Source organism: Bos indicus x Bos taurus, chromosome 4, assembly GCF_003369695.1.
Source record: "Bos indicus x Bos taurus breed Angus x Brahman F1 hybrid chromosome 4, Bos_hybrid_MaternalHap_v2.0, whole genome shotgun sequence".
Taxonomy (NCBI): domain Eukaryota; kingdom Metazoa; phylum Chordata; class Mammalia; order Artiodactyla; family Bovidae; genus Bos; species Bos indicus x Bos taurus.
Window position 1 is genome coordinate 76,085,251 of NC_040079.1, and position 27,429 is coordinate 76,112,679.

The 27,429-nt window shown below is 35.5% G+C and overlaps 1 protein-coding gene across 1 annotated transcript in view; it reads left to right on the top strand.

Annotated features, from left to right (window-relative positions):
- PTPN12 (protein tyrosine phosphatase, non-receptor type 12) overlaps positions 1 to 27,429 on the top strand; it is a 91,567-nt gene that overhangs the window by 39,239 nt on the left and 24,899 nt on the right. Inside the window, exons 2-8 of the mRNA XM_027539765.1 lie at positions 1,409 to 1,517; positions 11,820 to 11,896; positions 13,448 to 13,543; positions 14,286 to 14,324; positions 19,617 to 19,688; positions 23,012 to 23,071; positions 25,390 to 25,532. Of these exons, the coding sequence (XP_027395566.1) occupies positions 1,409 to 1,517; positions 11,820 to 11,896; positions 13,448 to 13,543; positions 14,286 to 14,324; positions 19,617 to 19,688; positions 23,012 to 23,071; positions 25,390 to 25,532 (596 nt within the window). The remainder of the gene's footprint in view (positions 1 to 1,408; positions 1,518 to 11,819; positions 11,897 to 13,447; positions 13,544 to 14,285; positions 14,325 to 19,616; positions 19,689 to 23,011; positions 23,072 to 25,389; positions 25,533 to 27,429) is intronic.

Genomic DNA, 27,429 nt, shown 5'->3' on the forward strand with positions numbered 1-27,429 from the left:
ATGCACTTACATACTTTGAAAACTTTATTACTACAGGAAATAACATCATAAAAGTGAACAGTTTTGCTTTGGCATTGTGCCTGTGCAAAACAGAATTCTAGTTAAGATTTTTCATTTTAAAAAACATATATTCCTGCTTTAGGTCTTTAAGATTGGGATGATAAAATTTAGGAGTTTTTCAGAGAAGAACAAAAAAGCTTACCATTCTGTATGTGAGGGTCTACTTTAAGATTATTTCAAATGTTAAATGTTAAGTATGTCAATACAAGAATAAGTTAAAGATCTTCAATTAAAGTTCTGTCTGTAAAAATATAGACATACTATTCTTAGTTGCTTAATTATCAGTATCACAAGGAACAAAAATAAAATGGTGAAAAAATTAAATGTTACCAGGCATCTTTTTCATTTGTATTTAATACTTTTGTTCAATAGTAAAACCAGAATGCCTTCGATATGTTTTTAAGCCTGGAAGAAAGTAGGTTCCTTTGAAATTAGATTTCAGCAATGTGGTTGAGTAGTGAATTTAAACAATTCACAATGCTGACTTTCAGTGCTTCTGAAAGCAGGAAGTGTATTCCTGACATGCAGAAATATTCCAGCCCAAGAACATCCCTACTGCCGTATGTGGTAAGAATTTCTCACCAACTCACAAGCCACTTCTGTAATACACTGAATAAGCAGAATTGGTCTTTGTTGAACATTTCCAATTGAGTATCAAAGAACTTTGTTTTGCAGTGTCTTATAAGTAATTATTAGCTTATGCCTTGGAAGGAGCCTGGCACATCATGGGTGCTCAAGGTTTATTGAGAGAAGAAATAACAACTTCTATATAATCTTTTAGGTGTGATTGTAAAGTTTGTTTTTCGGATGCTGAGTTAAATATTCTGACTCAGCTTATTAATGGTTTCTTTAAATAAAATTATTTATATCTGGTGCCGTGTTGTGCTCAGTTGCTCAGTCATGTGCAACTGTTTGTGACTCCATGGACTGTAACCCGCCAGGCTTCTCTGTCCATGGAACTTTCCAGGCAGGAATACTGGACCGGGTTTCCATTTCCTACTCCAGGGGATCTTCCTCACCCAGAGATCAAACCCAGTCTCTTGAGTCCTGCATTGTCAGGGGGATTCTTTACCACTTTTATTCTACTGCCCTCCTTTTAAAATTGCTACTTGGAATATTAATCGTATGTTTGCTCTTATGCTAAGAAAAAAAAATTAGGGTTAATTATTAAGGGTTTAATTACAAAGGGTTAGGGAGATACTGTGAATTTAGAAAAATAAGAAAATGAGTTGTGAGAAATTGGGGTTAGCAAAATTCAATGAAGAGCTTATTATCATTCAAATTTTCATTAACATTTTGAAATACTGATTTTTTCTGAATTTGAATCTTCTTTTCTTTTGATTTTAAGCGACTAAGAAGATTGTCAACCAAATATAGAACAGAAAAGATTTATCCCACAGCCACTGGAGAAAAAGAAGAAAATGTTAAAAAGAACAGATATAAGGACATACTGCCATGTAAGTTTAAAATGCCATTAAAGGAACAAATGGATATGCTAATTAATAGTTTTATACCTTAAACTAGCTTTCTTCTTCCTAATGAGTTCATTTGTTAAGAAAATAATGATGAGCTTTTCTTTCAAGTTACACTACAAGATAATAATTTGTGGTTGTGCTTGCCTTTCCTTATGATAGTAGATTTTGTTGTTGTTATTTTACTGTTCATTTTTTTCCCTTTAAGTGTCATAATTACTCTGATACTGCCCCACTTTCAAATCTGAAAAATCCAAGTAAAAATATCTTTTGTGGACTCCCTGTTCAGAGAAATTTTTTATAAAAAATAAAATAATACAGACATAATTCAATAAGTATAATACATTTTATAAAATGCTAAAAATATTAACTCATCTATTTTCTATTCATAAGAACTATAATTGATTAATTGAGCATTAAAAATGAACCATGAAAAAAAAAATGAACCATGATTCATGCTTGTGTGTCTGCTGTTCTTACTAGTCTAAGAGCATGGTATGTATCTCTGAGGGCATGCCTAAGACTGATAGCATTATATTCTAATAATGATAATATAATTATATTCTTAAACAGTATAGTTTTCTATCAGAATGCCTTTAACTGTAAAAGTTAAAAATTTATATCATACCTGCTGTCTTTTAAAGCTGCCAATAGTCTTTCTCTTTTCCTTCTTATCTAGAAATCTGTACATTCCAGGATACGATTCTCTCAACTCTCCTTTCATCCTTTTTTTTCTAGCTTTATTGAAGTATAATTGACAAAATTTCATTCATTCCTAAAGTTTATTCTCTCTAAAATGTCCTTGATAAATTTTCCAGTGACTTTAATTATCATATTCGGTAGTCTTTTATTACTATTGTTGTTGTTGTTAATTAGTGCTTATTCTTTTCTGTTAACTGTTTTGATGTTGTTGACCAGTCACTATTTTTTAAATTTCCTTCTTCTATAATAACCCTTTTTCAAATTGCCTCATCCCGCACTTGTCTTCTTCCTTCTTTCTTACTGTCCTCTTTGCATAAATTTAATCCTTCATCTTTCTGTTGTTATTCAGCTTTACTTTCAGATATGGGATCTGTGGGTGGCTGGTAGCAGCACAGTTATAAAGTGGCAACAGAGCATAATAAAGAGCTCTGACTGGAAGTTCAAATCCTGCCTCTGTCAACTGTTATCTATGTAATTTTGGATGTATCCTTTCTGTGCTTTGGTTTCTTCATCTTCAAAATGGAGATTAAAATAATAATTACCTTAAAAGATTATTTTGTGCATGTACAATGCTTACAGTTGTCCCTAGCACATAGTAACCACTCATTAAGGTTTTGGAAAATAAATTCACTTTTCTTACCAAACCACTTCAGAGTAGTGAATAGTATGGGTTTCTGAACAGTTCTTTTAAATTAAGCAATATAATTTTGAGGTACTCTTATTATGCTCTGGAATTAATGTTCAGTTCAGTTCAGTCGTGTCCAACTCTTTGCAACCCCATGGACCACAGCACGCCAGGCCTCCCTGTCCAACACCAGTTCTTGGAGTTGACCCAAGCTCATGTCCATCGAGTCAGTGATGCCATCCAACCGTCTCATCCTCTGTGTCTGTCTCCTCCTCCTTCCTTCAATCTTTCCCACTATCAGGGTCTTTTCAAATCAGTCAGCTCTTCACATCAGGTGGCCAAAGTATTGGAGTTTCAGCTTCAATATTAGTTCTTCCAATGAACACTCAGGACTGATCTCCTTTAGGATGGACTGGTTGGATCTCCTTGCAGTCCAAGGGACTCTCAAGAGTCTTCTCCAACACCACAGTTCAAAAGCATCAGTTCTTCAGTCCTCAACTTTCTTTATAGTCCAACTCTCACATCCATACATGACTATTGGAAAACCATAGCCTTGACTAGACAGACCTCTGTTGGCAAAGTAATGTCTCTGCCTTTTAATATGCTGTCTAGGTTGGTCATAACATTCCTTCTAAGGAGCATGCATCTTTTAATTTCATGGCTGCAGTCACCATTGGCAGTGATTTTGGAGCCCAGAAAAATAAAGTCTGACACTGTTTCCACTGTTTCCCCATTTGTTTGCCATGAAGTGATGGGACCGGATGCCATAATCTTAGTTTTCTGAATGTTGAGTTTAAAGCTGATGTTTTCACTCACCTCTTTCACTTTCATCAATAGGCTCTTTAGTTCTTCTTCACTTTCTGTGATAAGGGTGGTGTCATCTGCATATCTGCTGCTGCTGCTGCTGCTGCTCAGTCGCTTCAGTCATGTCTGACTCTGTGTGATCCCATAGATGGCAGCCCACCAGGCTCCTCTGTCCCTGGGATTCTCCAGGCAAGAATACTGGAATGGGTTGCCATTTCCTTCTCCATGTGCATATCTGAGGTTATTGATATTTCTCCCAGCAATCATGATTCCAGCTTGTGCTTCATCCAGCCCAGCATTTCTCATGATGTACTCTGCATATATAGCTGAAATAGCTCAAATGGAATTCCATCACCTCCACTAACTTTGTTCGTAGTGATGCTTCCTAAGGCCCACTTGACTTCACATTCTAGGATGTCTGGCTCTAGGTGAGTGATCACACCATCGTGATTTTGTGTTGTGAAGATCTTTTTTGTATAGTTCCTCTGTGTATTCTTCCCACGTCTTCTTAATATCTTCTGCTTCTGTTGGGTCCATACCATTTCTGTCCTTTATTGAGCCCATCTTTGCCTGAAATATTCCCTTGGTATCTCTAATTTTCTTGAAGAGATCTCTAGTCTTTCCCATTCTGTTGTTTTCCTCGGTTTCTTTGCGTCGATCACTGAGGAAGGCTTTCTTATCTCTCCTTGCTGTTCTTTGGAACTCTGCATTCAAATGGGTAGCTTTCCTTTTCTTCTTTGCTTTTGGCTTCTCTTCTTTTCACAGCTATTTGTAAGGCCTCCTCAGACACACGTTTTCCTTTTTTGCATTTCTTTTTCTTAGGGATGGTCTTGATCCCTGTCTCCTGTACAATGTCATGAACCTCCATCCATAGTTCATCAGGCACTCTGTCTATCAGATCTAGTCCCTTAAATCTATTTTTCACTTCCACTGTATAATCGTAAGGGATTTGATTTAGGTCATACCTGAATGGTCTAGTGGTTTTCCCTACTTTCTTCAATTTAAGTCTAAATTTGGCAATGAGGAGTTCCTGATCTGAGCCAGTCAGCTCCTGGTCTTGTTTTTGCTGACTGTGTAGAGCTTCTCCATCTTTGGCTGCAAAAAATGTAATCAGTCTGATTTCAGTGTTGGCCATCTGATGATGTCCATGTGTAGAGTCTTCTCTTGTGTTGTTGGAAGAGGGAGTTTGCTATAAGCAATGCATTCTCTTGGCAAAACTCTATTAGCCTTTGCCCCGCTTCATTCTGTACTCCAGTGCCAAATTTGCCTGTTACTCCAGGTGTTTCTTGAGTTCCTACTTTTGCATTCCAGTCCCCTATAATGAAAAGGACATCTTTTTTGGATGTAAGTTCTAGAAGGTCTTGTAGGTCTTCATAGAACCATTCAACTTCAGCTTCTTCAGCATTACTGGTCAGGGCATAGACTTGAATTACCATGATATTGAATGGTTTGCCTTGGAAATGAACAGAGATCATTCTGTCGTTTTTGAGATTGCATCCGAGTACTGCATTTCCGACTCTTGTTGACTATGAAGGCTACTCCATTTCTTCTAAGGGATTCCTGCCCACAGTAGTAGATGTAATGGTCATCTGAGTTATATTCACCCATTGCAGTTCATTTTAGTTTTCTGATTCCTAAAATGGTGACATTCATTCCTGCCATCTACTGTGACCATGTCCAATTTGCATTGATTTGTGGACGTAACATTCCAGGTTCCTATGCAATATTGCTCTTTACAGCATCGGACCTTGCTTCTGTCACTAGTCACATCCACAACTGGGTTGTGGTTTTTGCTTTGGAATGAAGAGAGGGAATTAATGTGCACACTCTTAAAGAAACAGTGTTTCCACCTTGTTTTTTTACCATCTGAGGAAATGAATCTCAAACAGCTTCAGGTTTCTGTTTTCATATGTTGTTTCATTCATTCGTTTTACAAGAAGCTTTGAACATATACTATGTGCTGCAGAAAACAACCTGACCAAATACCCTGCCCTTGTAGAGCTTATAGTGTAGGCAAGGCAATGAACAAGTCAAATAACATGTGTGGTCTCTCAGAGTGGTTAGTGCTATTGATAATAATGTAGCAGGAGTTACAGAGAGAAAACTGAGAATAGGAGGAAGCTTTATTAATTTTAACTAGAGATAGATGGGGAAGTTCAGTGCTGTTCCACTGGTCCTCTGAAAAATAAAAGCCTTGCTTTGTATTGTTTGCCAGTTTCTTTAGGAAATGAATTATTTACCATAATCATCAAAACAAAACTGAGGGAGGTACTATTGTATGCCATTTTGCAGATAAAAAATTGAGACAAAGGTTAAACAGCTTCAGTTCAGTTCAGTTCAGTTCAGTCGCTTAGTTGTGTCCGACTCTGAGACCACGTGGACTGCAGCACGTCAGGCCTCCCTGTCCATCACCAACTTAAATAGCTTGCCACACAGCTAATAGTGTGGTGAGAATTTAAACCCGGGCAGTTTGTATCCAAAGCATTGGTTTTCAGCCACAGTGATTTTGCTCCTAAAGGGACAGACATTTAGCAATGCTAGACGTGGTTTGGTTGTTTGGTTATTACAACTAGGATGTGGAGTGAGCAGGCTGCTACTGGCATCTAGTGGGTAGAGGACAGGGAAGCTACAGCATCCTACAATCTGGAGGCCACAGCCTCCTCACAACAGAGAATTAGCCAAGGTCAAATAAAAATTAGCGCTGAGGTTGAGGAACCTTGCCCTAGCGTCTGAGCTCTTAAACATTGTGCTATAGGCAGAGTAGCAGTACCTTTTTACTTTAAATTATTTAAGGTTTGATAGGTCAGTTTCCAATAAATTTCTAATCATTTTAATTTGGAAAGTTAAATTAATAGTAATAGTTTTTAGAGATACATATTTTCCTTCTGTCATAAGAATAGTGCAAATGGACAATTTCGAGTATTTAGCATGACCAGTGCTTGCAGTTTATTTTTTTGTTTTTTTAAACAGCCTTATTGTGGTATAATTTACGTATCATAAAGTTGACCCGTTTTTAAGATGGGGACTCTTTATACTGTTGATGGGAATGTCAATTCATTCAGCCACTGTGGAAAACAGTATGGAGTTTTCTCAAGAAACAAAAAAAAATAGAACTATCATATGATCCAACAGTTTTGCTCCTGGCTGTATATACACAAAAAAACAAAAACACTAATTTAAAGAGATACATGCATCCCAGTATTCATATCAGCATTATTCACAGTTGCCAAGCAACCTAAGTGTCCATCAGCAGATTAATGGATAAAGAAGGTGTGAACAGTCTCTTCAAAGCGTTCGCAGTATTTTTTTAATTGATTTTTTATCCTATTTAGTTATAAAAGTTTTCTATATACCCCAGATACAAGTCTTTTTTCAGATATTATGATTTGCACCTCTCCCCCCCACCCGGCCCCCGCCCCCTCTCCAGTTTATGGTTTGTCTTTTCATTTTCTTAGTGGTGTCTTAATGCACACTTTTAATTTTCATGAAGTCCAGTTTATCCGTTTTATGGGTCATGCTTTTCATGTTCAGTCCAAGAACTCTTTGCCTAATCCAGAATGACAAAGATTTTCTTCTGTGATTTTTCATTTCATTCCTGTAAATATTATAGTCTTAGCTGTTGCATTTAAGTGTATAGTCTATTTTGAGTTAATTTTTAATATGGTGTCAGGTAAGGATCTAAAATAATCTTTCAGCACGTGGCATTGTTCCAGCACCATTTGTTGAAAATTATCCTTTCTCCTCTGAATTGCCTTAGCTCTTCTGTTGGAAATAATTTGACTGTAAATGTAAGAGTTTATTTCTGAACCCTTAATTCTATTTCATTGACACCAGATCACAGTATCTTGATCGTTGTAGCTTTATAGTAAGTTTTAAAGGCAAGAAGTGTTCTCCTAAAAAATTGGTTTGGTTATTCTCAGTCCTTTGCATTTCCATATAAATTCTGAGATAAGCTTGTCAATTTCTGCAAAAATTCCTACTGGAATTTTAATAAGGATTGTGTTGAATCTATGGATCAGTTTAAGGATAATTGCAATTTTAAACCATATTGACTCTTTGAATCTAAGTGTTCATCAACAGATGAATGGATAAAGAAAGTGTTTATGTCTGTGTATGTGCTGTGCTTAGTCGCTCAGTCGTATCCGACTCTTTGCAACCCCATCAGGCTCCTCTGTCCATGGGGATTCTCCAGGCAAGAATACTAGAGTGGGTTGCCATGCCCTTCTCCAAGGGATCTTCCCAACCCAGGGATCGAACCCAGGTCTCCTGCACTGTAGGTGGATTCTTGACCATCTAAGCCACCAGGGAACCATATATATAAGACAACTCTGTTTATTTAAATCTTTAATTTCTCTCAGCAGTGTTTTATGGTTTTCAGTGTACAAATCTTGTATTTCTTCTTGTAAAAAGTTTTTATGCTGTTGTGAATGGAATTATTTTAATTTTATTTTCAAGATTTTTGTTACTAGTATATAGAAATATAGTTCATATTTGCACATCGATATATATATATATTTTTTTTAATCCACTGACCTTCGGAGAGAGAAGCCTTCCAGGCCACAGTCCCTGGGGTCACAAGAGTCAGACATGACTTAGTGACTAAACGACCACGACCTTCCTGGACTCATTTATCTTAGTAATTTTTCTGTGGAAATGTTAGGATTTTTTACATATCAGAATCATGTCATTTACAAATAATGATAGTTTTACTCCTTTCTTTCCAATCTGAGTGTCTGTTTTGACTTATTTCACTGGCTAAAACCTCTAGTATAATGTTGACTTGAAGTGGCAAGAGCAGACATTATTGCGTTTGATCCATTAAAAGTAATTTCATCACTATTCAAAGATCACTTAGGTTTTTCTCAGGCTATCTGGGAGATTTGGTTTATTTTATGCTAGACCACTGAGACCAGGCCTATAATTAAGAAATTTCTGGATACTCCTGTGTCAAGGATGACCTGTTGCTTTTGTTTGTTGAAAGGGCTAAAACTGAGCTGGCTAGCCTTTAGAAGTGATGGATCAGGGTATTCTGCCTATTCCAATGTTATTATGAAGATTCTTTTATTTTTCACACCTAGGATTTATCAATAGGTGTGTGTTTTCTTGGAGGCAACAATATATTTATATATTGTTTGATGTGTGTGTGTTTATTTGTCGTTGGAATAGATGTTTGTTGAAGAAGAAAAAAGCTACTACTTTAAAGAGCCTCCTGTGTAGCGAATACTGGTTTTATCTATTTGGAAATGGCTCCTGGGAGACTGCAGAAGCAGGCAGCAAAACCATGAAATGAAAACAATAATTTCTTTCATATTCTTTAAGTTATTTCTCTTCATGTTTATGCTTAATAGAACCACTGATAAAGAGTATTAAAATACACATACTATGTTATACACAGCATAATATTGATTTTTATATTCTCAATCTAGTAGTGACTAGAAAATTTGCCTGTGCCTTAGAGTGTTTAAAAAAAAAGCCATTAAAAAATTCTTATTCAAGTATAGTTGATTTACAATGTTGTGTTAGTTTTTGCTGTACAATAGAGTAATTTAGTAATACATATACATTTTCATAATCCTTTTCATTATGGCTTATCACAGGATATTGAATAGTTTCCTGTGCTATATAGTAGGTCCTTATTGTTTATCCATCCTATATATAATAGTCTGCATCTGCTGATCTCAAATTCCCAATCCTTCTTTCCCCTTCCACTCTCCCCCTTGGCAACCAGAAGTCTGTTTTCTATGTCTGTCAATCTGTTTCTGTATCATAGATATGTTCATTTGTGTCCTGTTTTATATTCCAAATATAAGTGATGTCCTACAGTATTTTTCTCTTTCTGACTTCACTTGGTATGATAGTCTCTAGGTCCATCATGTTGTTTCTAATGGCGTTATTTCATTAAAAAAAAAAAAAAATCACATTTCTGTGCCCCATCTTGAACTGACTGAATCAGACTTACTGCAGAATATGGGACTCAGAAATCTTGCTTTCTAAGTTATTTTCCCCAGCCCCTCATTGCTGTATGATCAGCAATAGATGAAATGAGAGTGGCAAAATGTTGAAGATGGGTAGTAGATAGATGAAGTTCATTATACTGTTTTATTTTTATATACACATAAAATTTTCCAGAGAATTTTTTAAAAAAATTTCCCAACTTGTATGTAGCAAGCAGCTTGGCACCAGTATTGGCTATCATTTGGGAGCCACTGTTCTCATCTGGATTCACAGTCCCCAGAAACATTTACTAAGGATTCAATGGTCAGCCAACTATTGTACAAAGTCTTTGTCTTTGAGATACTTTGTATTAATTGGAACCTATCATTATTGGTTCAACATGGTATCAACATGGTAAGAAGAAGCATCATATGGTTATTTAACTGCCATTGTACTAACTTCAGAATTGTTCTATTATCATTTACCCAAAGCATAGCATTTTTTATATGTACATTTCTGATCTAAAATGGCTTTTTAAAAAAGACATGTAGGATGTAATGAAACAAGAAACAAAGCATTGATACACATGTATGTATTCTCTTTCCTGGAAACATGGGAAGGGGATAAATAATTTTAATTGGAAACTAGTATGTCTTTCTTATATATCTCTTCCTACATATTTCCAAAGAAGATTTCACCAAAAATAAATAAATAAAATTAGCAGAACTGGACCTTTATATTAATGTATAAATTCAGTTTGTTGACTAATAAATTAATTATTCTTCTTAAAATGTTTGCTAGGGGACTTTTTTGACATTCCAGTGGTTAGGACTCCACACTTTCACTGCAGGGTCACAGGTTCAATTCCTAGTTGAGGAATTAAGATCCTGCATGCCATGCAGCGAGGCCAAAAAACAAAAAGTTTAAGTTTATTTGTATTTGTTACCATTTCTGTATGTCTTTTTGTATTTTAATTGCCTTTAATAATTGTCCCTGGATTAGAAACAACTGAAATGATTGTGGCATGTTACATGTTATTCAGTTTAGTTCAGTTCAGTTCAGTCGCTCAGTCGTGTCTGACTCTTTGCAACCCCATGAATTGCAGCCCGCCAGGCCTCCCTGTCCATCACCAACTTCCGGAGTTCACTCAAACTCAAGTCCATTGAGTCGGTGATGCCATCCAGCCATCTCATCCTCTGTCGTCCCCTTCTCCTTCCGCCCCCAATCCCTCCCAGCATCAGAGTCTTTTCCAATGAGTCAACTCTTCACATGAGGTGGCCAAAGTACTGGAGTTTCAGCTTCAGCATCAGTCCTTCCAAAGAACACCTAGGACTGGTCTCCTTTGGAATGGACTGGTTGGATCTCCTTGCAGTCCAAGGAACTCTCAAGAGTCTTTTCCAGCACCACAGTTCAAAAGCATCAATTCTTCGGCGCTCAGCTTTCTTCACAGTCCAACTCTCACATCCATACGTGACCACAGGAAAAACCATAGCCTTGACTAGACGGACCTTTGTTGGCAAAGTAATGTCTCTGCTTTCAATATGCTATCTAGGTTGGTCATAACTTTCCTTCCAAGGAGTAAGCATCTATTAATTAGGACCATGAAATTAGGTGATCCTACTACTTTAGTAGGATTTCATAGGCTCAAAGTCTAGCCCCAGATACTTACTAAGTACAAAAGAAAAGATAGTAATTTAATGGTGGAGGTACCAGCTGACACCAAATTAGCTGAGTGAACACTACCCAATAATAAATATTATTTGTCAAGTGAAGTATTCAGCACTTTTCATACGTCATCTAATTTATTTGTCACTTTTACCTAATTTTTTAAACTTAATTTTCATAATTTCTTATAAAATATGAAAGTTAGAGTTCCTTAAAAGAATTTTGACAAACTAATGTATTAAGTTTTAGTGCTTATTAAAAACTGTAGACATGTAAATCCTAAACTCTTGTATAGTAAATCTAAGATGATGCTCAGGACTTTATATTTTTAAAAGAGGTCCTGAATATTCTGATTCCTACTTTGAAACACAGCTTTACAATGAGACCCACTTCCTATCAATATGATGTTAGAAATTACCCTGCTTATACTTAAAAGTCAGTTTTCATTCATTTTAAGTAAATAATTTTAGTTATTTAATCTTATTTATGGTTCATTAGGGAAAAAAACTTGTCTGCTTATAGGACGTTATTTTAAAAATCCCTTTTTTTCCCTGTAGTTGATCATAGCCGAGTTAAGTTGACTTTAAAGACTCCTTCTCAAGATTCAGACTATATCAATGCAAATTTTATTAAGGTATGTATTAATTTTAAATGGTGTTTCTCTGCCATATTTAATGACTTCCTACAATACTAGTTTTATTAAAAAATTTTAAATTGCCTAATGTGATGCCAACGGTGAAAGAAGTAAAGTCACAGCCATGACGTATTTTTATGTTTTCTGTCTAGCATCCTTATTAAAGATTTTTGCTTAATTTTATGATAGTGGAGATAAAGTTTTTTTGTTTGTGTGTTTCTTCTTTTGTATTGAAGGCTTATTATAAACACCTTTGTTGCTGATTAGTTGCTAAGTCATGTCCAACTTTTGTTGACCCCCATGGACTGTGTAGCCTGCCAGGTTCTTCTGTTCGTGAGATTTCCCCAGGCAAGAATATTGGAGTGGGTTGCCGTTTCCTTCTCCAGGGGATCTTCCAGACCCAGGGATCGAATCCACATCTCCTGCATTGGCAGGCAGGTTCTTTACCACCAAGCCACCTGGGAAGCCTTTACTGATTGCTAAATTGTCTCGTTTGTTATGTACACAAATGTACTTAGTCATTTCTGTTAATGAACCATATAGGGTATTTATCAGTAGAGAGATTCAGACTGCTACTTGAGTAAATAAGACTATTTTGTTCTGTTACTCTGTGCTTTTGAATCTATTTTACAGTATTTTGTTGAGAAAAATATTAAGGTGGTAAGAGTTATATGGTAGAATTAATGTCAACATTGAAGAATTATGGTTCTAAATAAAAGCTTTTCCTGAAAAGTCAATTTTATTACAAATATGGCAGAGCCCAAAACTAATAGTTAAACAAAAACTAATACATAGGGACTTCCCTGGTGGTCCAGTGGCTAAGACTTCCCACTCCTAATGCAGGGGTTCATTCCCTGGTCAGGGAACTAGATCCTACATACTGCAACTAAAAAACAAACAGAAAGCTCCCACATGCAGTAACAAAGATCTTGAGTGTTGCAACTAAGACCTGGCATAACCACATAAACAAATAAATATGGAAAAAAAAAACTAATACATAGTTCATTCTTTCAGATATAATTGAGGCTTATGTTCTTTTATAAGGACATTTGTTAAAAGTTCTAGTTTTTAATTGCACCTAATAACACTGGCTCACTGAATGTACTGGTTTAACATTTTAGTCTGCTAGTTTGTTTGATATATTCTTGGGTTTACTATTAAAAGTATATTTAGTAGGTGCTTAAACCAAAGACAGCTATGGAAGAATCTAGCTAAGAAAGAACTATTAGCTAGTTCTAGTCTTATTTTTTAGAATTGATGCATGCTTTTAAGTTTCTGCTAGTTAGTTTTGTTGACTAGGGCTTTCAATTCCTAGGTAACTAATAATTTTTAAAATAGCATAAGGAGGTTTACTTTTGAATTCTATGAACCATGTTTCACCAGAAGCTGAAGTGAAATATATTTTGTCATGCTTTTATACGTTATTAAAGAAAAATTATTTGGAAATTGTTTAGCTGAAAACAGCATTAATGCTAATAACATTTGAAAACTTAAAATTTAGGTAGAAAATATTTTTGGTAATCATAATTTGTATGCTTTTAACTTTTTTAGGGTGTTTATGGGCCAAAAGCATATGTGGCAACCCAAGGACCTTTAGCAAATACGGTAATAGATTTTTGGAGGATGATATGGGAGTACAATGTTGTAGTAAGTATTGTATGAAATGGCATGATTTTCTAGCCATAATGATGTGTTAACTATATCCTACAATATGACTTTTGAGCCATAATGTTATGTTAACTATAGTTAGTTTATTAAAAAGACAGAAACTGATGGCTAGGTTGTCTTGTTAAATTTTGAGAAATTTGTTGAAATATTTCAAGAATAGAGTATGGCAGTACTTTAAATCTTGGTTTAAGTTGGTAGTATAAGACAACTACCAAACACTGATAGATGGGTGGAAGGACATCTATGTGATTAAAAACAAATATTGTCAAATGTTAATGGTAGAACATAGATGGTAGCTATACAGTGTTTAGTGTAAAATTATTTCAACTTTGCTGTATGTTTGAAACATTACATTATAAAACTGTTGGGATGGGAAAGCACATGTAATAACCTTCATGTTTAAAGACAGTTACATTCAACCTTTAGTAAGCAAAGTATTTAATAGTGCTATTCTATTCAGTAAATATCCTGAATGCATTATTTTAATTACAAAAGATATATCTGTAAGATTCAAAAAATTCAGTTAAAATCAAATACATCTTGTTATTTGAAGCCAGTTTAACTCATACTTTTAATATTAAACGTACTTTTTTTGACAGGCCAGGTATACTTCTTCTCAGAATAAAAATAATTCTTGAAATGTACATTTTGTTAGAAAAGTAAAATTGTATTTAACTGATATATTATCAATCTTATCCCACCCCTTCCCCCTTATTTTTAGATCATTGTAATGGCCTGTCGTGAATTCGAGATGGGAAGGGTACGTATAACTGTTAACATTTAAAGTAATTGTAGAATTTTTTTTTATTACTTCATTTCTAGGGATATATATTCTTGGTCTTTTATTATATTCTTAGCCTTAGTTGTTAAAATAGTTAATTCTTCTCTTTTTTGTGTGTTCTGCTATTGCTTTCATTTTAACAAAAGGAGCCAAATCATCCCTAAACACATAAAATACTTTTATATTTTATAGGTACATTTTATGATATGTTTAAAGCAATAGAGTCTGTATTGTTACTTAGTAGTCTTCCAATATTTAATGGTGTTGTAAGTAGAACACTGCTTATGGACAATAAAAATGATTTAAAATAATTCTGATTAATTTACAGCTTGAAATTTCTAATTTCTGTCTGCCAATTACACTACATTTTTGTAATGGTATCTCCAAAATGAAGAGAAGAAAATTCCTTAATCTGAAATTTTTTAACATAGGTAAAAAACATGTACAAATGAAATTAGTATCAAAACCATTCTGATCTCCTGTAGAACTGATTCCTAAATCTTCAGTTTAAGCGTGAGCATCTATAAATGTGACAAATAAATTATCTGATAATTTGAAGTATCCTTATGCAAGTACTCTTGCCTGGAAAATCCCATGGACGGAGGAGCCTGGTAAGCTGCAGTCCATGGGGTCGCGAAGAGTCAGACACGACTGGGCGACTTCACTTTCACTTTTCACTTTCATGCATTGGAGAAGGAAATGCCAACCCACTCCAGTGTTCTTGCCTGGAGAATCCCGGGGACAGGGGAGCCTGATGGGCTGCCGTCCATGGGGTCGCACAGAGTTGGACACGACTGAAGCTACTTAGCAGCAGCATGCAAGTATAGTTCATTAATTGCATTATAGTTAAACTAAGAAATGATTTAAAAGTTGTAAAACTTCTTATTAAAATTTTCAGTCAAGGATACATTGCATAAAACAAGATACTCATCTTTCAGTTATGTGAAATATTATTATATATAAATCATTAGAAAGCCTTATTTTTACTAGTAATTTTGTCATTCCTCCCAACTACATCAGTTACCAGTAGTGGAAACATTAGCAATATTGGACAGAAAATGAACAGTGTAAGATTAATATACAGACTGAGATACTGTTAAGTAATTACCTGTTTAAATATTGTCAGTATGTACTTCGGTACCATTATTATTATTAGTTGTGTTCAGTTCAGTCGCCCAGTCGTGTCCGACTCTTTGCAACCCCATGAATTGCAGCACGCCAGGCCTCCCTGTCCATCACCAACTCCTGGAGTTCACTCAGACCCACATGCATTGAGTCGGTGATGCCATCCAGCCATCTCATCCTCTGTCGTCCCCTTCTCCTCCTGCCCCCAATCCCTCCCAGCATCAGAGTCTTTTCCAATGAGTCAACTCATCGCATGAGGTGGCCAAAGTCCTGGAGTTTCAACTTTAGCATCATTCCTTCCAAAGAAATCCCAGGGCTGATCTCCTTCAGAATGGACTGGTTGGATCTCCTTGCAGTCCGAGGGACTCTCAGGAGTCTTCTCCAACACCACAGTTCAAAAGCATCAATTCTTCCTCGCTCAGCTTTCTTCACAGTCCAACTCTCACATCCATACGTGACCACAGGAAAAACCATAGCCTTGACTAGACGGACCTTTGTTGGCAAAGTAATGTCTCTGCTTTTGAATATGCTATCTAGGTTGGTCATAAGTTTCCTTCCAAGGAGTCTTTTAATTTCATGGCTGCAGTCACCATCTGCAATGATTTTGGAGCCCCCAAAAATAAAGTCTGACACCGTTTCCCCATCTATTTGCCATGAAGTGATGGGACCAGATGCCATGATCTTTGTTTTCTGAATGTTGAGCTTTAAGCCAACTTCTTCACTCTCCACTTTCACTTTCATCAATAGGCTTTTTACTTCCTCTTCACTTTCTGCCATAAGGGTGGTATCATCTGCATATCTGAGGTTATTGATATTTCTCCCGGCAGTCTTGATTCCAGCTTGTGCTTCTTTCAGCCCAGCGTTTCTCATGATGTACTCTGCATGTAAGTTAAATAAGCAGGGTGACAGTATACAGCCTTGACGTACTCCTTTTCCTATTTGGAACCAGTCTGTTGTTCCATGTCCAGTTCTAACTGTTGCTTCCTGACCTGCATATAGGTTTCTCAAGAGGCTGGTCAGGTAGTCTGGTATTCCCATCTCTTTCAGAATTTTCCACAGTTTGTGGTGATCCACACAGTCAAAGGCTTTGGCATAGTCAATAAAGCAAAAATAGATCTTTTTCTGGAACTCTCTTGCTTTTTCAATGATCCAGTGGATGTTGGGGAGAAGGCAATGGCACCCCACTCCAGTACTGTTGCCTGGAAAATCCCATGGATGGAGGAGCCTGGTGGGCTGCAGTCCATGTGGTCACTAAGAGTCAGACACGACTCAGCGACTTCACTTTCACTTTCCACTTTCATGCATTGGAGAAGGAAATGGCAACCCACTCCAGTGTTCTTGCCTGGAGAATCCCATGGACGGAGAAGCCTGGTAGGCTGCAGTCCATGGGGTCGCACAGAGTTGGACACGACTGAAGCGACTTAGCAGCAGCAGCAGCAGCAGTGGATGTTGGCAATTTGATCTCTAGTTCCTCTGCCTTTTCTAAAACCAGCTTGAACATCTGGTAGTTCACGGTTCACGTATTACTGAAGCCTGGCTTGGAGAATTTTTTTTTTTTTAAATTTTATTTTATTTTTAAACTTTACAATATTGTATTGGTTCTGCCATATATCGAAATGAATCCGCCACAGGCATACATATGTTCCCATCCTGATCCCTCCTCCCTCCTCCCTCCCCATACCATCCCTCTGGGTCGTCCCAGTGCACCAGCCCCAAGCATCCAGTATTGTGCATCGAATCTGGACTGGCGACTCATTTCATGTATGATATTATACATATTTCAATGCCATTCTCCCAAATCATCCCACCCTCTCCCCCTCCCACAGAGTCCTGGCTTGGAGAATTTTGAGTATTACTTTACTAGCTGAGATGAGTGCAATTGTGCGGTAGTTTGAACATTCTTTGGCATTGCCTTTCTTTGGGATTGGAATGAAAACTGACCTTTTCCAGTCCTGTGGCCACTGCTGAGTTTTCCAAATTTGCTGGCACATGGAGTGCAGCATTTTCACAGCATCATCTTTCAGGATTTGAAATAGCTCACCTGGAATTCCATGACGAAATTTAAATTTCACCTTCCTAACTTTTTTTAAGTTACTTTTAAGATTTGGGATTTGTTTCTCTTCTTTCTGTTAATAAGCTCACATTGTGTATCAGTAATAATGCTTAAAAGATAAAGTTGTATTGAATGCTAAAACTTTTTGAACCTAATGATTTTTTGGATTCATAGTGTTTTGTTAGTTGGTTTTGTTGTTTTATCGGTCAAGGCTATGAATTCTTTTGATAATCTCCACTTTGACTTAGAGTGTGACCTAATGGAAAGAGCACAGGTAATGAAATCAAACAAACCTACACTTACTGGCATTTGGACATGGTGCAGTGAACTGCCCCCTCTGAGCTTCAGCTTCCTCATCTCTGAAACCAATGACAAATTACTATAGATTAAAGACCCTGATGCTGGGAAAGATTGAGGGCAGGAGGAGAAGGGGGTGACAGAGGATGAGATGGTCGGATGGCATCATCAACTCAATGAATATGAGTTTGAGCAAACTTTAGGAGATAGCAAAGGGCAGGGAAGCCTGTCTGTTGTGGTCCAAAGGGTCACAAAAGAGTTGGACACAACTTAGCAACTGAACAACAATAAAATTCACGTATTATGTTTAACACATACATTTTGGTATCAATTGTATCAGTAATTAGTTCATACCTGAAATATAAATACCAATATAAACTTTACTCAACATTGCTCTGAAGAGAGGCATGTTAAGTCACAAACTTTCAGTTCTTGCTAATCTCCTATAAACTTGTTTTCTGTTTCAAGATATTAAAGCTTTACTAAGTGAAAGACCAAGAAGAAAAACAAATAACCTTCAAAATAATTTATCATTTTCTATAAACTTCTACTAGGAAATTAAGTTTGTGACTTTAAGCCTTCTAAAATTTTAGTAGTATTTACTCTAAGTTAAAGTGACATACTAGGCAGTTCTACTTTTTGCCCTGAGAGCAGTATTGTCAACTTACAGTTAATTCCAGCCTATAGGTAACAGTTCCACTTACTGTATGTAGAACTATGAGGATTTAGTAAGAACTGATATATTTCCCACTGCTAAAATGTGTATTTTAAGCTAGATTGTCAGTTATAAAGACTTCAATTTTATTGGGTCTTACTGGCAAAATTACATTATTTCTTGTATCAGAATCACTGGGTCTTTTATGAAGTTAGGCTTTTATTCACTTACCTAAATTTTTAAAATAATGAGGCTTGATACTAGAAACCAATGTAAATGAATATTCTACACTATTTCTATACCTATGTATTATGGGAAAATAAGGATACTGTTTGATTATACCTTCTCTAATCTCAAATAAAAGTGAATAGTTTAATACATTATTCTTGTATAGTGAGTGAGTGAGTGAAGTCGCTCAGTCGTGTCTGACTCTTTGCCACCCCGTGGACTGTAGCCCACCAGGCTCCTCCATCCATGGGATGCTCCACGCAGGAATACTGGAGTGGGTTGCCATTTCCTTCTCCAGTTCTTGAATAGTGTTTTTTACCAACAGTAGAACATTTGAAATATACTCAAATTCCTTGAAACAATCATGTAAGATAAGTATTACCATCCCTGTTTTTATAGGTAAAGGAACTAAATGTAAACAAATGGTAAAATTGCTACCTGTGCCATTTTCTTATACTGAGTGGAGTGCTGTTTCCACTGTGCCACAGATTTTATACTTAATGAGAATTCAACTAGGTATTATAGATATTGTCATTTTAGAACCATTAAAACTCATATGCTAAATTTCTTACACTAAATTGAACAACTTCTTACACTAAATTTACCTCCTTGTGCTAGGCATTTAAAAAAAAAAAGCAATTTTTCTTTTCTAGAGGAGGATCTTTGGAGTCTGTATAACAAGCAGGTAGAAATGAACAGCTTATACACTTAGGTTAATAAAGTTCCTATTACTAATCTTGAAGAGCAATTAGTAGCCCACCTTTAAAGAGTTGGATAAATCTAAGCTCTTAGTCCCTGCCTACTGATGGCAGTTTGTTTTCTGGGAATGAAGAACAAGCGGAACACAAAATATTTGTAAAAGTTCAAATAAAACAAATTATCAGTTATTTACTAACCTCTTTTTGGACAACAGAAAAAATGTGAACGGTATTGGCCTTTGTTTGGAGAAGACCCTATAACATTTGCACCATTTAAAATTTCTTGTGTAAGTACCTATATTCATAAACATTATTTAATCAGGCAGTGGGTATGTCAGACTGATGAATAGTTAACTTATAATTGTGTTGAATCTTATGGGTTATATAAGCCAAGCACTCAGTGTTTTCATGTGAATCTATACTTAATTATAATAAACAAATATTAATAATGCTTGTTTTACAATGCTTTTTAAAATTTGACTATAATTGTTTTACAGTATTGTGTTGCATAGTGTATATAAATTAAGGAACTTTAAGAATGACTTTTCTTAAATGTATAATTTCCTTATTATGTTAATTCTGTCTTAGTCTTTGCATGTAAGTTGATTGTAAGTGTTACATATCTAAGAATAAACAAATAACTATGCTCTTATTCAACTAATGGGAAAGATCCTTGATGCTGAAGCATAGTTTATGATGTTAATCTTTCATAACCATGTTATTCTCCCCTTATAATTATATACAAAGATAGGTTTGAGAACCTCCATCCTAATAGCAGAGATTGACCCTTTATGGCAGAAAACTTGACATGAAACTTAAAATAGATACCTATTTGATGAGCTTTGGAAACGAATTAAATTCAAGTCCTAAAACTAACAAAGCATAAATCTGAGAAGATTAATTAAAAAATAAAAACAGTGAGGGGAAAAAGAAATAGTGAGCTTTAGAATAGAACCAACACTTTGCTTTGGATTACATATGATGGTGTCTTTTTATAATCACTTAAAATAATTTCCCCATATTAATCAGGGTTTTCCAGAGAACAGAAGCAGTAGAATGTGTATATACAGAAAAGAGATTTGTCAGAATTGACTCACGTGACTATGGAAGCTGGCAAGTCCAAAATCTGCAGTCAGGGTGGGCAAGCTGGAGATCCAGGAGGAGCTGATGCTTCGGTTTCAGGCTGAAGACCCACAGCCTGGAGACCGAGAGCCAATACTGCAATTCTAGTCTGAAGGTGGGAAGGCTGAGACCCAGACAAACTAACATTTCAGCTCCAGTCCAAAGACAGTCAGCTGTAGAACCACGAAGAGCCAGTGCTGAAAGCAGTCTCCTGGAGAATTCTCTCTTACTTGGAGGAGTCTGATCCTTTCGTTCTATTCATGGATTAACTGATTGGATGAGGGCCAACCACTCTACTCAAAATCTACTGATTTAAATGTTCATTTCACCCCAAAACTCCCTCACAGGAACACGAAGAATAACGTATGACTGAGAATCAGAGCACACCGTGGCCAAGCCAAATTGACAAATAAAATTGACCATTGCATTACCCATCTCAAAACTGTTTTTTATTTTGTTTTCCATGGTTAAATGAAATATAATTTCTGTGATCTTACTCGTCATTGCTGTATTCAAGAAGTCCTTAATTTTATGACTTATTTGTATTTAGGACTTCTGAATTCCTCTGATGCTACCAGGAATTTAGTGCTTTCTAGGTTGATTAAGATAAGGACTCAAACTGTGTTCCACAGTCTTCCTTTATAATGCAGTGTGATTGTTAGAATCTTAACTTTAACTCATAATTATAACAGCCTGCATTTAATGTATAGTCAATTCTCTAAAGTCCTGGTTAGAATTAACTGTGGATTAAATATTTAAAAAATTAAAATCCTATTGCATTTCATATTATTTGCAATGAGTAAAAAACAGTATATAACCATATTGTACTTCTGTGATGGAACACTTCCTAACCCCACCCCTACCTACCACCCCCACCCCCACCACCAGTTTAGAGAGTATTCTACAGTATTAAATACCTGGACAGTTCAGGAAATCTAGTTCTATGCAATGTGGTTATGTTGAAAATTTGTAAATTTAAATGTACTAACTGTAATGAATGTCACAGTTTAGGTGACAGCATATAGTGATTAATGGTCAACAACAAAACAAAATTTTAACAGGCAGGGATCAGGAATAGTAAACAATTTATCATAATCAATAGAGAAAAGTAGGAAATAGTTTGAAATTTGGGAAAAGATGAATTGATTTGAGGATTGGTTTTTCAATTGCACTAATGAGTAATTTTTAAAAGTCCTGTTAATAAAAAGTTTGATTTGATCAATAAGAGCTGGTTTGATTTGTCAGTGATGGGATTGCTGAAGCAGCAGAATTTTTCTTTTCAAAATTTCAAAATGGAAGTAATTTGTATGTCATGTGATTGTTTCAGAGAACTCAGGATTTGTTATCACTGTTGTAAAACACAAATCAAATGTATGAATAGAAAGCAAGGTAGTGAAAATAACCATAGTAAGTGATTTGACTCGACTTGGCAATCACAGTGTTTAAGACTGAGAGTATTAGAAGCTCTCTCGATTTGGGGATGGGAAAGAGGGTAGAGTGTTGGTGAGGAGTGAGGGCCTGGCTAGCCGGAGCTCAGAAGCATGTTGCTGCTTACAGCCACTTCGATCAGCACTGTCCATGGGTCAGTCTAGCCCACTGCCTGTTTTGTGAGTGAAGTTTTATTGATGTACAGCCTTGCCCACTAATTTACATATTTGCCTATCACAGCACAACAGAGACTTCACGGCCTACAAAGTCAAAAATATTTATCTCACCTTTTATAGGTGAGCAAACATTATCTTGGACCAGTGTTTTCATTTATTCTGTGTTTTAAAAACATAACTTTCCCCCTAATGTTATTTAAAAAGTTCAAAATAAATTATTATGGTTTATAACATTAAAGCCGGAATAATGTTGATTTTTTTTTAATTAGTAAAGCAGCATATCTGTTGCTCTTGACAATTGATGTCCTCACCTATCTGTAGTTTTAGTTAAAAAAGGCAAAAATAAGTTTACTTAGTGACAAATTGATGAAGAGGCTTCATTCTAATACACTGACAAATAACAGTAAGAGACTTTTAAAGTGACTATTTTGTCATCAACCAAAATAATAATTTGGGATTTTCTGAATGCATCTTTTTCCTTACCCATTTGGCATCCATTTAACTCAGAGTTTAAGTGTTAGGTAGAGAAAAATCAAGCTTAATAGATAAAATGATTGAAGGAGTTTGTAGTATTTAGGAGTGACGTTTTGTTTGTAGGTGTTATTTCTGTTACATGATTCTGGTGATGGTTGTCACCTTGCAAGTATTTTGTTGGATGATCCACTCCTAGCTTAGTAATTGGTTGACAGACACTTCTGTTTAAAAAACTTCTAAATAAAACTTAAATAACCAAATTGATGACTTTTGGAATGGTTGTTTTTATAATGATTAGACATACCTAGAATTTTAAAGGTAATTTCATATTGTAAGAAATTATTGTTTTGGCATGTAAATATTTTTGTTTTAATGTTCTCACTGACTCACAAGTGTTTCTCTTTATTTAGGAAGCTGAACAAGCAAGAACAGACTACTTCATTAGGACACTCTTACTTGAATTTCAAAATGTAAGTATTTTCCATTTAGAGATAGTTTCTAAGAATATGTACCCTAAAGAGACGATATGTGTAAACAGTATACTATCTTATCTTACATTAGTTAAGGAGATGTATTTTTTGTTGTTGTTATGTAGTGTAACAAAGAAGAAAATCAGATGTAATATTTTATTATCTTAAGCCTTATATTTAAAGTAATATAAACTTTAACTCACTTAGAATCTTTCCCTAAGTTAAATTTACACTATGGAATAACTGGTTTCTTTGCTGTAGATATTTTTCCTCTATTGCAATAAACAGATTAGGTTATTATTTACATAATTATTACCCACTTTTACTAGTTTACAATGTTTTAGACAGCGACAAACCACCATTAAAGCTAGTCTTCGGACTTCTGTGGTGGTCCAGTGGTTAAGAATTTGTCTGCCAGTGCAAGGGATCCCTGGTCCCAGAAGATCCCATGTGCCTTGAGGAAACTAAGCCCATGTGCCACGACTACTGAGCCTACTTGTCTAGAGCCTGTGCTCTGCAACAAGAGAAGCTACCACAATGAGAAGCTGTTGAACAACAACGAAGAGTAGCCCCCATTCACCACAACTATGGCACCCAACTCCAGTACTCTTGCCTGGAAAATCCCATGGACGGAGGAGCCTGGTAGGCTGCAGTCCATGGGGTTGCTAAGAGTCGGACACGACTGAGCGACTTCACTTTCACTTTTCACTTTCATGCATTGGAGAAGGAAATGGCACCCCACTCCAGTGTTCTTGCCTGGAGAATCCCAGGGACGGGGGAGCCTGGTGGGCTGCCGTCTATGGGATCGCACAGAGTCGGACACGACTAAAGCGACTTAGCAGCAGCAGAGAAAGCCTGTGTGCAGCAATGAAGACACAGTGCATTCAAAAATTTAAAAAAAAAAAAAAAAAAAGCTAAGTCTTCATTTAGATGTATCTCGTTTTCACTTGAGGCCTGTGACTTCAACAGAACTATATAAAATGAAGTTTCTTCAGGAATGAATAAAAAATCTGATGGATATGAGAGAAGGCCTATCAGTTCTTCCTCAGTCTTAAATTTAAATCACTTTAAAGTAAATAACCAAAATAAATAAGTAAAAAATAAAGTAAATAAGCTTGGCCATAAAGCTTACCATTTCTTCTTCAACCAGTGCATTTATAAACATACTTAATTCCTTCCTGATGATAAGTAGACATGGTTCCAGTAGTTGTAGCAACCCTTCTCCCGACTAATCATTTCCCTTTAGTTGACTCAATTATTATCACTTTGGTTGCTATTTTTTAATCTGTACTACTAATAATAGGTACTTTATGGAATTTCAGTAGTATATCAGGCATTTCAGTCCTCCTAACTTGTATAGTGGTAGATACTGTTTTCTCCATTGCCCACTGATGAAGATAGAGTCTTTGAGAAATTAGGTAACTTACCTAAAGTTATTCAGTAAATGACAGAAGTAGAATTTGAATACAGTTTTGCCTGAATGCCAAGCAGTGCTTTTTCTGCTTAACACCTAGAATAGCCATTCTTCAGGTTCTTAAAAATTACAGAAGTTTCCAAAGAGCTCTTGTTTATGTGGGTTATATCTTTTATTATTTACTATATTTGAAATGAAAACTGAGTTTTTTTTTTTTAATACACAAGCAGACATTGCACAAGCTCTCAAAGTGATGACATCATCTTAAGTCTTGTAGCCTTGAGAAGACTGCTGTACACTGATGAGAGAATGAGAGTGGAAATGGCAAATAACACCTTAGTATTATTATAGCGTGAAATAACGTGAAAGCTATTTCACAAACCCCTTGAAAGGGTAGGGAGATGGATGGCAGCCTGCACCATAATTTGAGTAGGTTTGGGTTCGGAAATTTTCATTTCTAATTTTCTTTTTCATTTAAATAGTCTACTAGCCTTCTAACTGTAATGGATTCTAAAACAATGCTTATGGTATATTGCTTATCCATTTACTACTGTAGATTAACTATATAGTATTCTGGTTAAAGTGCAGGTTTTGGAAGTAAGACTGCCTGCTTTCAGACCCCATACTGTCATTTGCTATGAAACATTACGCAGGTTATTCTTTCTGTCTCAATTTCCTTACCTATAAAATTAGGATAGTACTAACAGTACCTTCCCCATCGTATTACATGCAGGATTAAGAAAAGGTATGTGATAAATGTAGGCTATCTTTTTTTTTTTAACAAAGTGCTGAATATGACATACATATCTTAGAAATGGCAGCAAAGTGAAATGTGCAGCTTTTCTGTGTGGTTTAAAATTTGTAACTGTATTTTCATATGATTGAATTTCTGTTATTCTTCAAGGAATCTCGTAGGCTATATCAGTTTCATTATGTGAACTGGCCAGACCATGATGTTCCTTCATCATTTGATTCTATTCTGGACATGATAAGCTTAATGAGGAAATACCAGGAACATGAAGATGTGCCTATTTGTATTCATTGCAGGTACAAAAGAATTTTCTAAATATTTAATTAAATATTTTTCAGTATAGATGGCATTATAATGTGGGTAATGTATAGCATTTTGAAACATAAGTTTGGAATTTCATTAGATTGGTCATTATATGGGTTTCTAAATAGTAAAAGTGACTTGAATCCTGAGGCAGTTTTCCTTCTCTTAATTTTTTATTTTACATTAGATCCTTCCAAAAGACTTAAAATCATAGTACTTATTTCATAAAATAGCAATTTATTTTTTAAGTGACTTATACCTGTATTCACATTTGTTATAAAAAGTAAATGAAATTTTTTGGACTCAGAGGTTAATTAACTCAGGTTAATTCAATAGTTAAAAGATATTAGTGGAGTTATATTTAAAATGGATAGCCAACAGGGGCCTACTCTATAGCACAGGGAACTCTGCTCCATGTTATGTGGCAGCATGGATGGGAGGGGAGTTTGGGGAAGAACAGATGGCTGAGTCTCTTTGCTTTCCACCTGAAACTGTCACCTCATTGTTAATTGACTCGAATATAAAAATAAAAAGTTAAAAAAAAACATTAGTGGTGATGGAGCACCAAAGATAGTTTACTTAGCCAGTTGGTTGGATTGTAATGCCTGTATTAGTGAAGTGAAAGGGCTACTTTTTCTTTATGAACCAGAAAGGTGACCTGCTGATGTAGACGTGGGAATCAGTTAGCAACCTGCTTAATTAAAATGATTTTTCTTTAGTTCGTCTGTGATTAGCTGAGTCTAAGTAGTTAACTGGTTTAAAAGAGAAGGGTCTGTTTAATTGTAGAATTATAAGATAAATTGCTTTGGCTTGACTTCTTTACACGTTAACTGAAATTATTTCCTGTTGTATTCATATTGTCCAGCCAATGTATATAGGTCATAAACCCAATTTGATGTGAAGATTTTCTTTTAATAAAATAAAGTTGATCATTTAATGTTTTTGAACAACCAAAATATTATGTTAACTGTAATGTTTCATTGATATAGTCTCTGTCTTTGTAATATCACACTTTTAACCACCAAGTTTTACATATATATCATTTAGCTCTAGTAAACCCTTAACACTAAAATTTTATAAGTGTTTTGATGTGTGGAATTGACAAATAAATCAGTGATTTAAAATTAATATTATTGATGTCTATTGTTAAGAGCTTTTTAGAAAACCATACTAAATTGCTTATAAGGTACTGTATCATGGATTCTTAGATTACATGATATTTCTAAAAGTTTCAAAATACATATGAAAGTGCTGCCCAAATTTTTTTCCGCCTAAAATTATTAAAGATGTCAGTAACATCTTTTTACTCATAGTGATTTCCAGCCTTTGGGTGCATTTGCCTCCCTCTAGCTGAAAACTAGTTACTTCAAAGTATTTTTGTCATGTTTTAAAATAACTAACTTTGATATTTTATTTTACATTCTTTAGGTTCTGTTCTTCAGAAGATTAGAAAGCATTAGTGGCCTTTCTTTAGTGTAACTGCTCATGTTCAAACCAGTTTCTGGGGCTTGTTAATCTTCACCTTTCCTGTACCTTTTGCAGATTGAAATGATATAGATTTCTTCCTCTACCAGAGCTATCTAGAACATAGTATAAATTTATCTCTGCAAGGTGTTTTGTTAGCTAGACAAGGTTTCACAAGGTAGACAGACTTTCAGAGTGAAGGCTTCTAGGTATTACTCTTGCAAGTTCCTTAAATTAAAGGAAAACAATATATAAATCATAATGTTAAGGATCTTTGCCCTGCACACATCTTAAGTTGTAGTTTACTTACTAAGTAAGTAGAATTTTATCAGCTTTCTTAAATGATTTTTTGCTTCTGAGTATTAACATATTTATCCACATTTATCTTATAGTTCTTTTATTACAAAAATCAAATTGTTTTTTCAA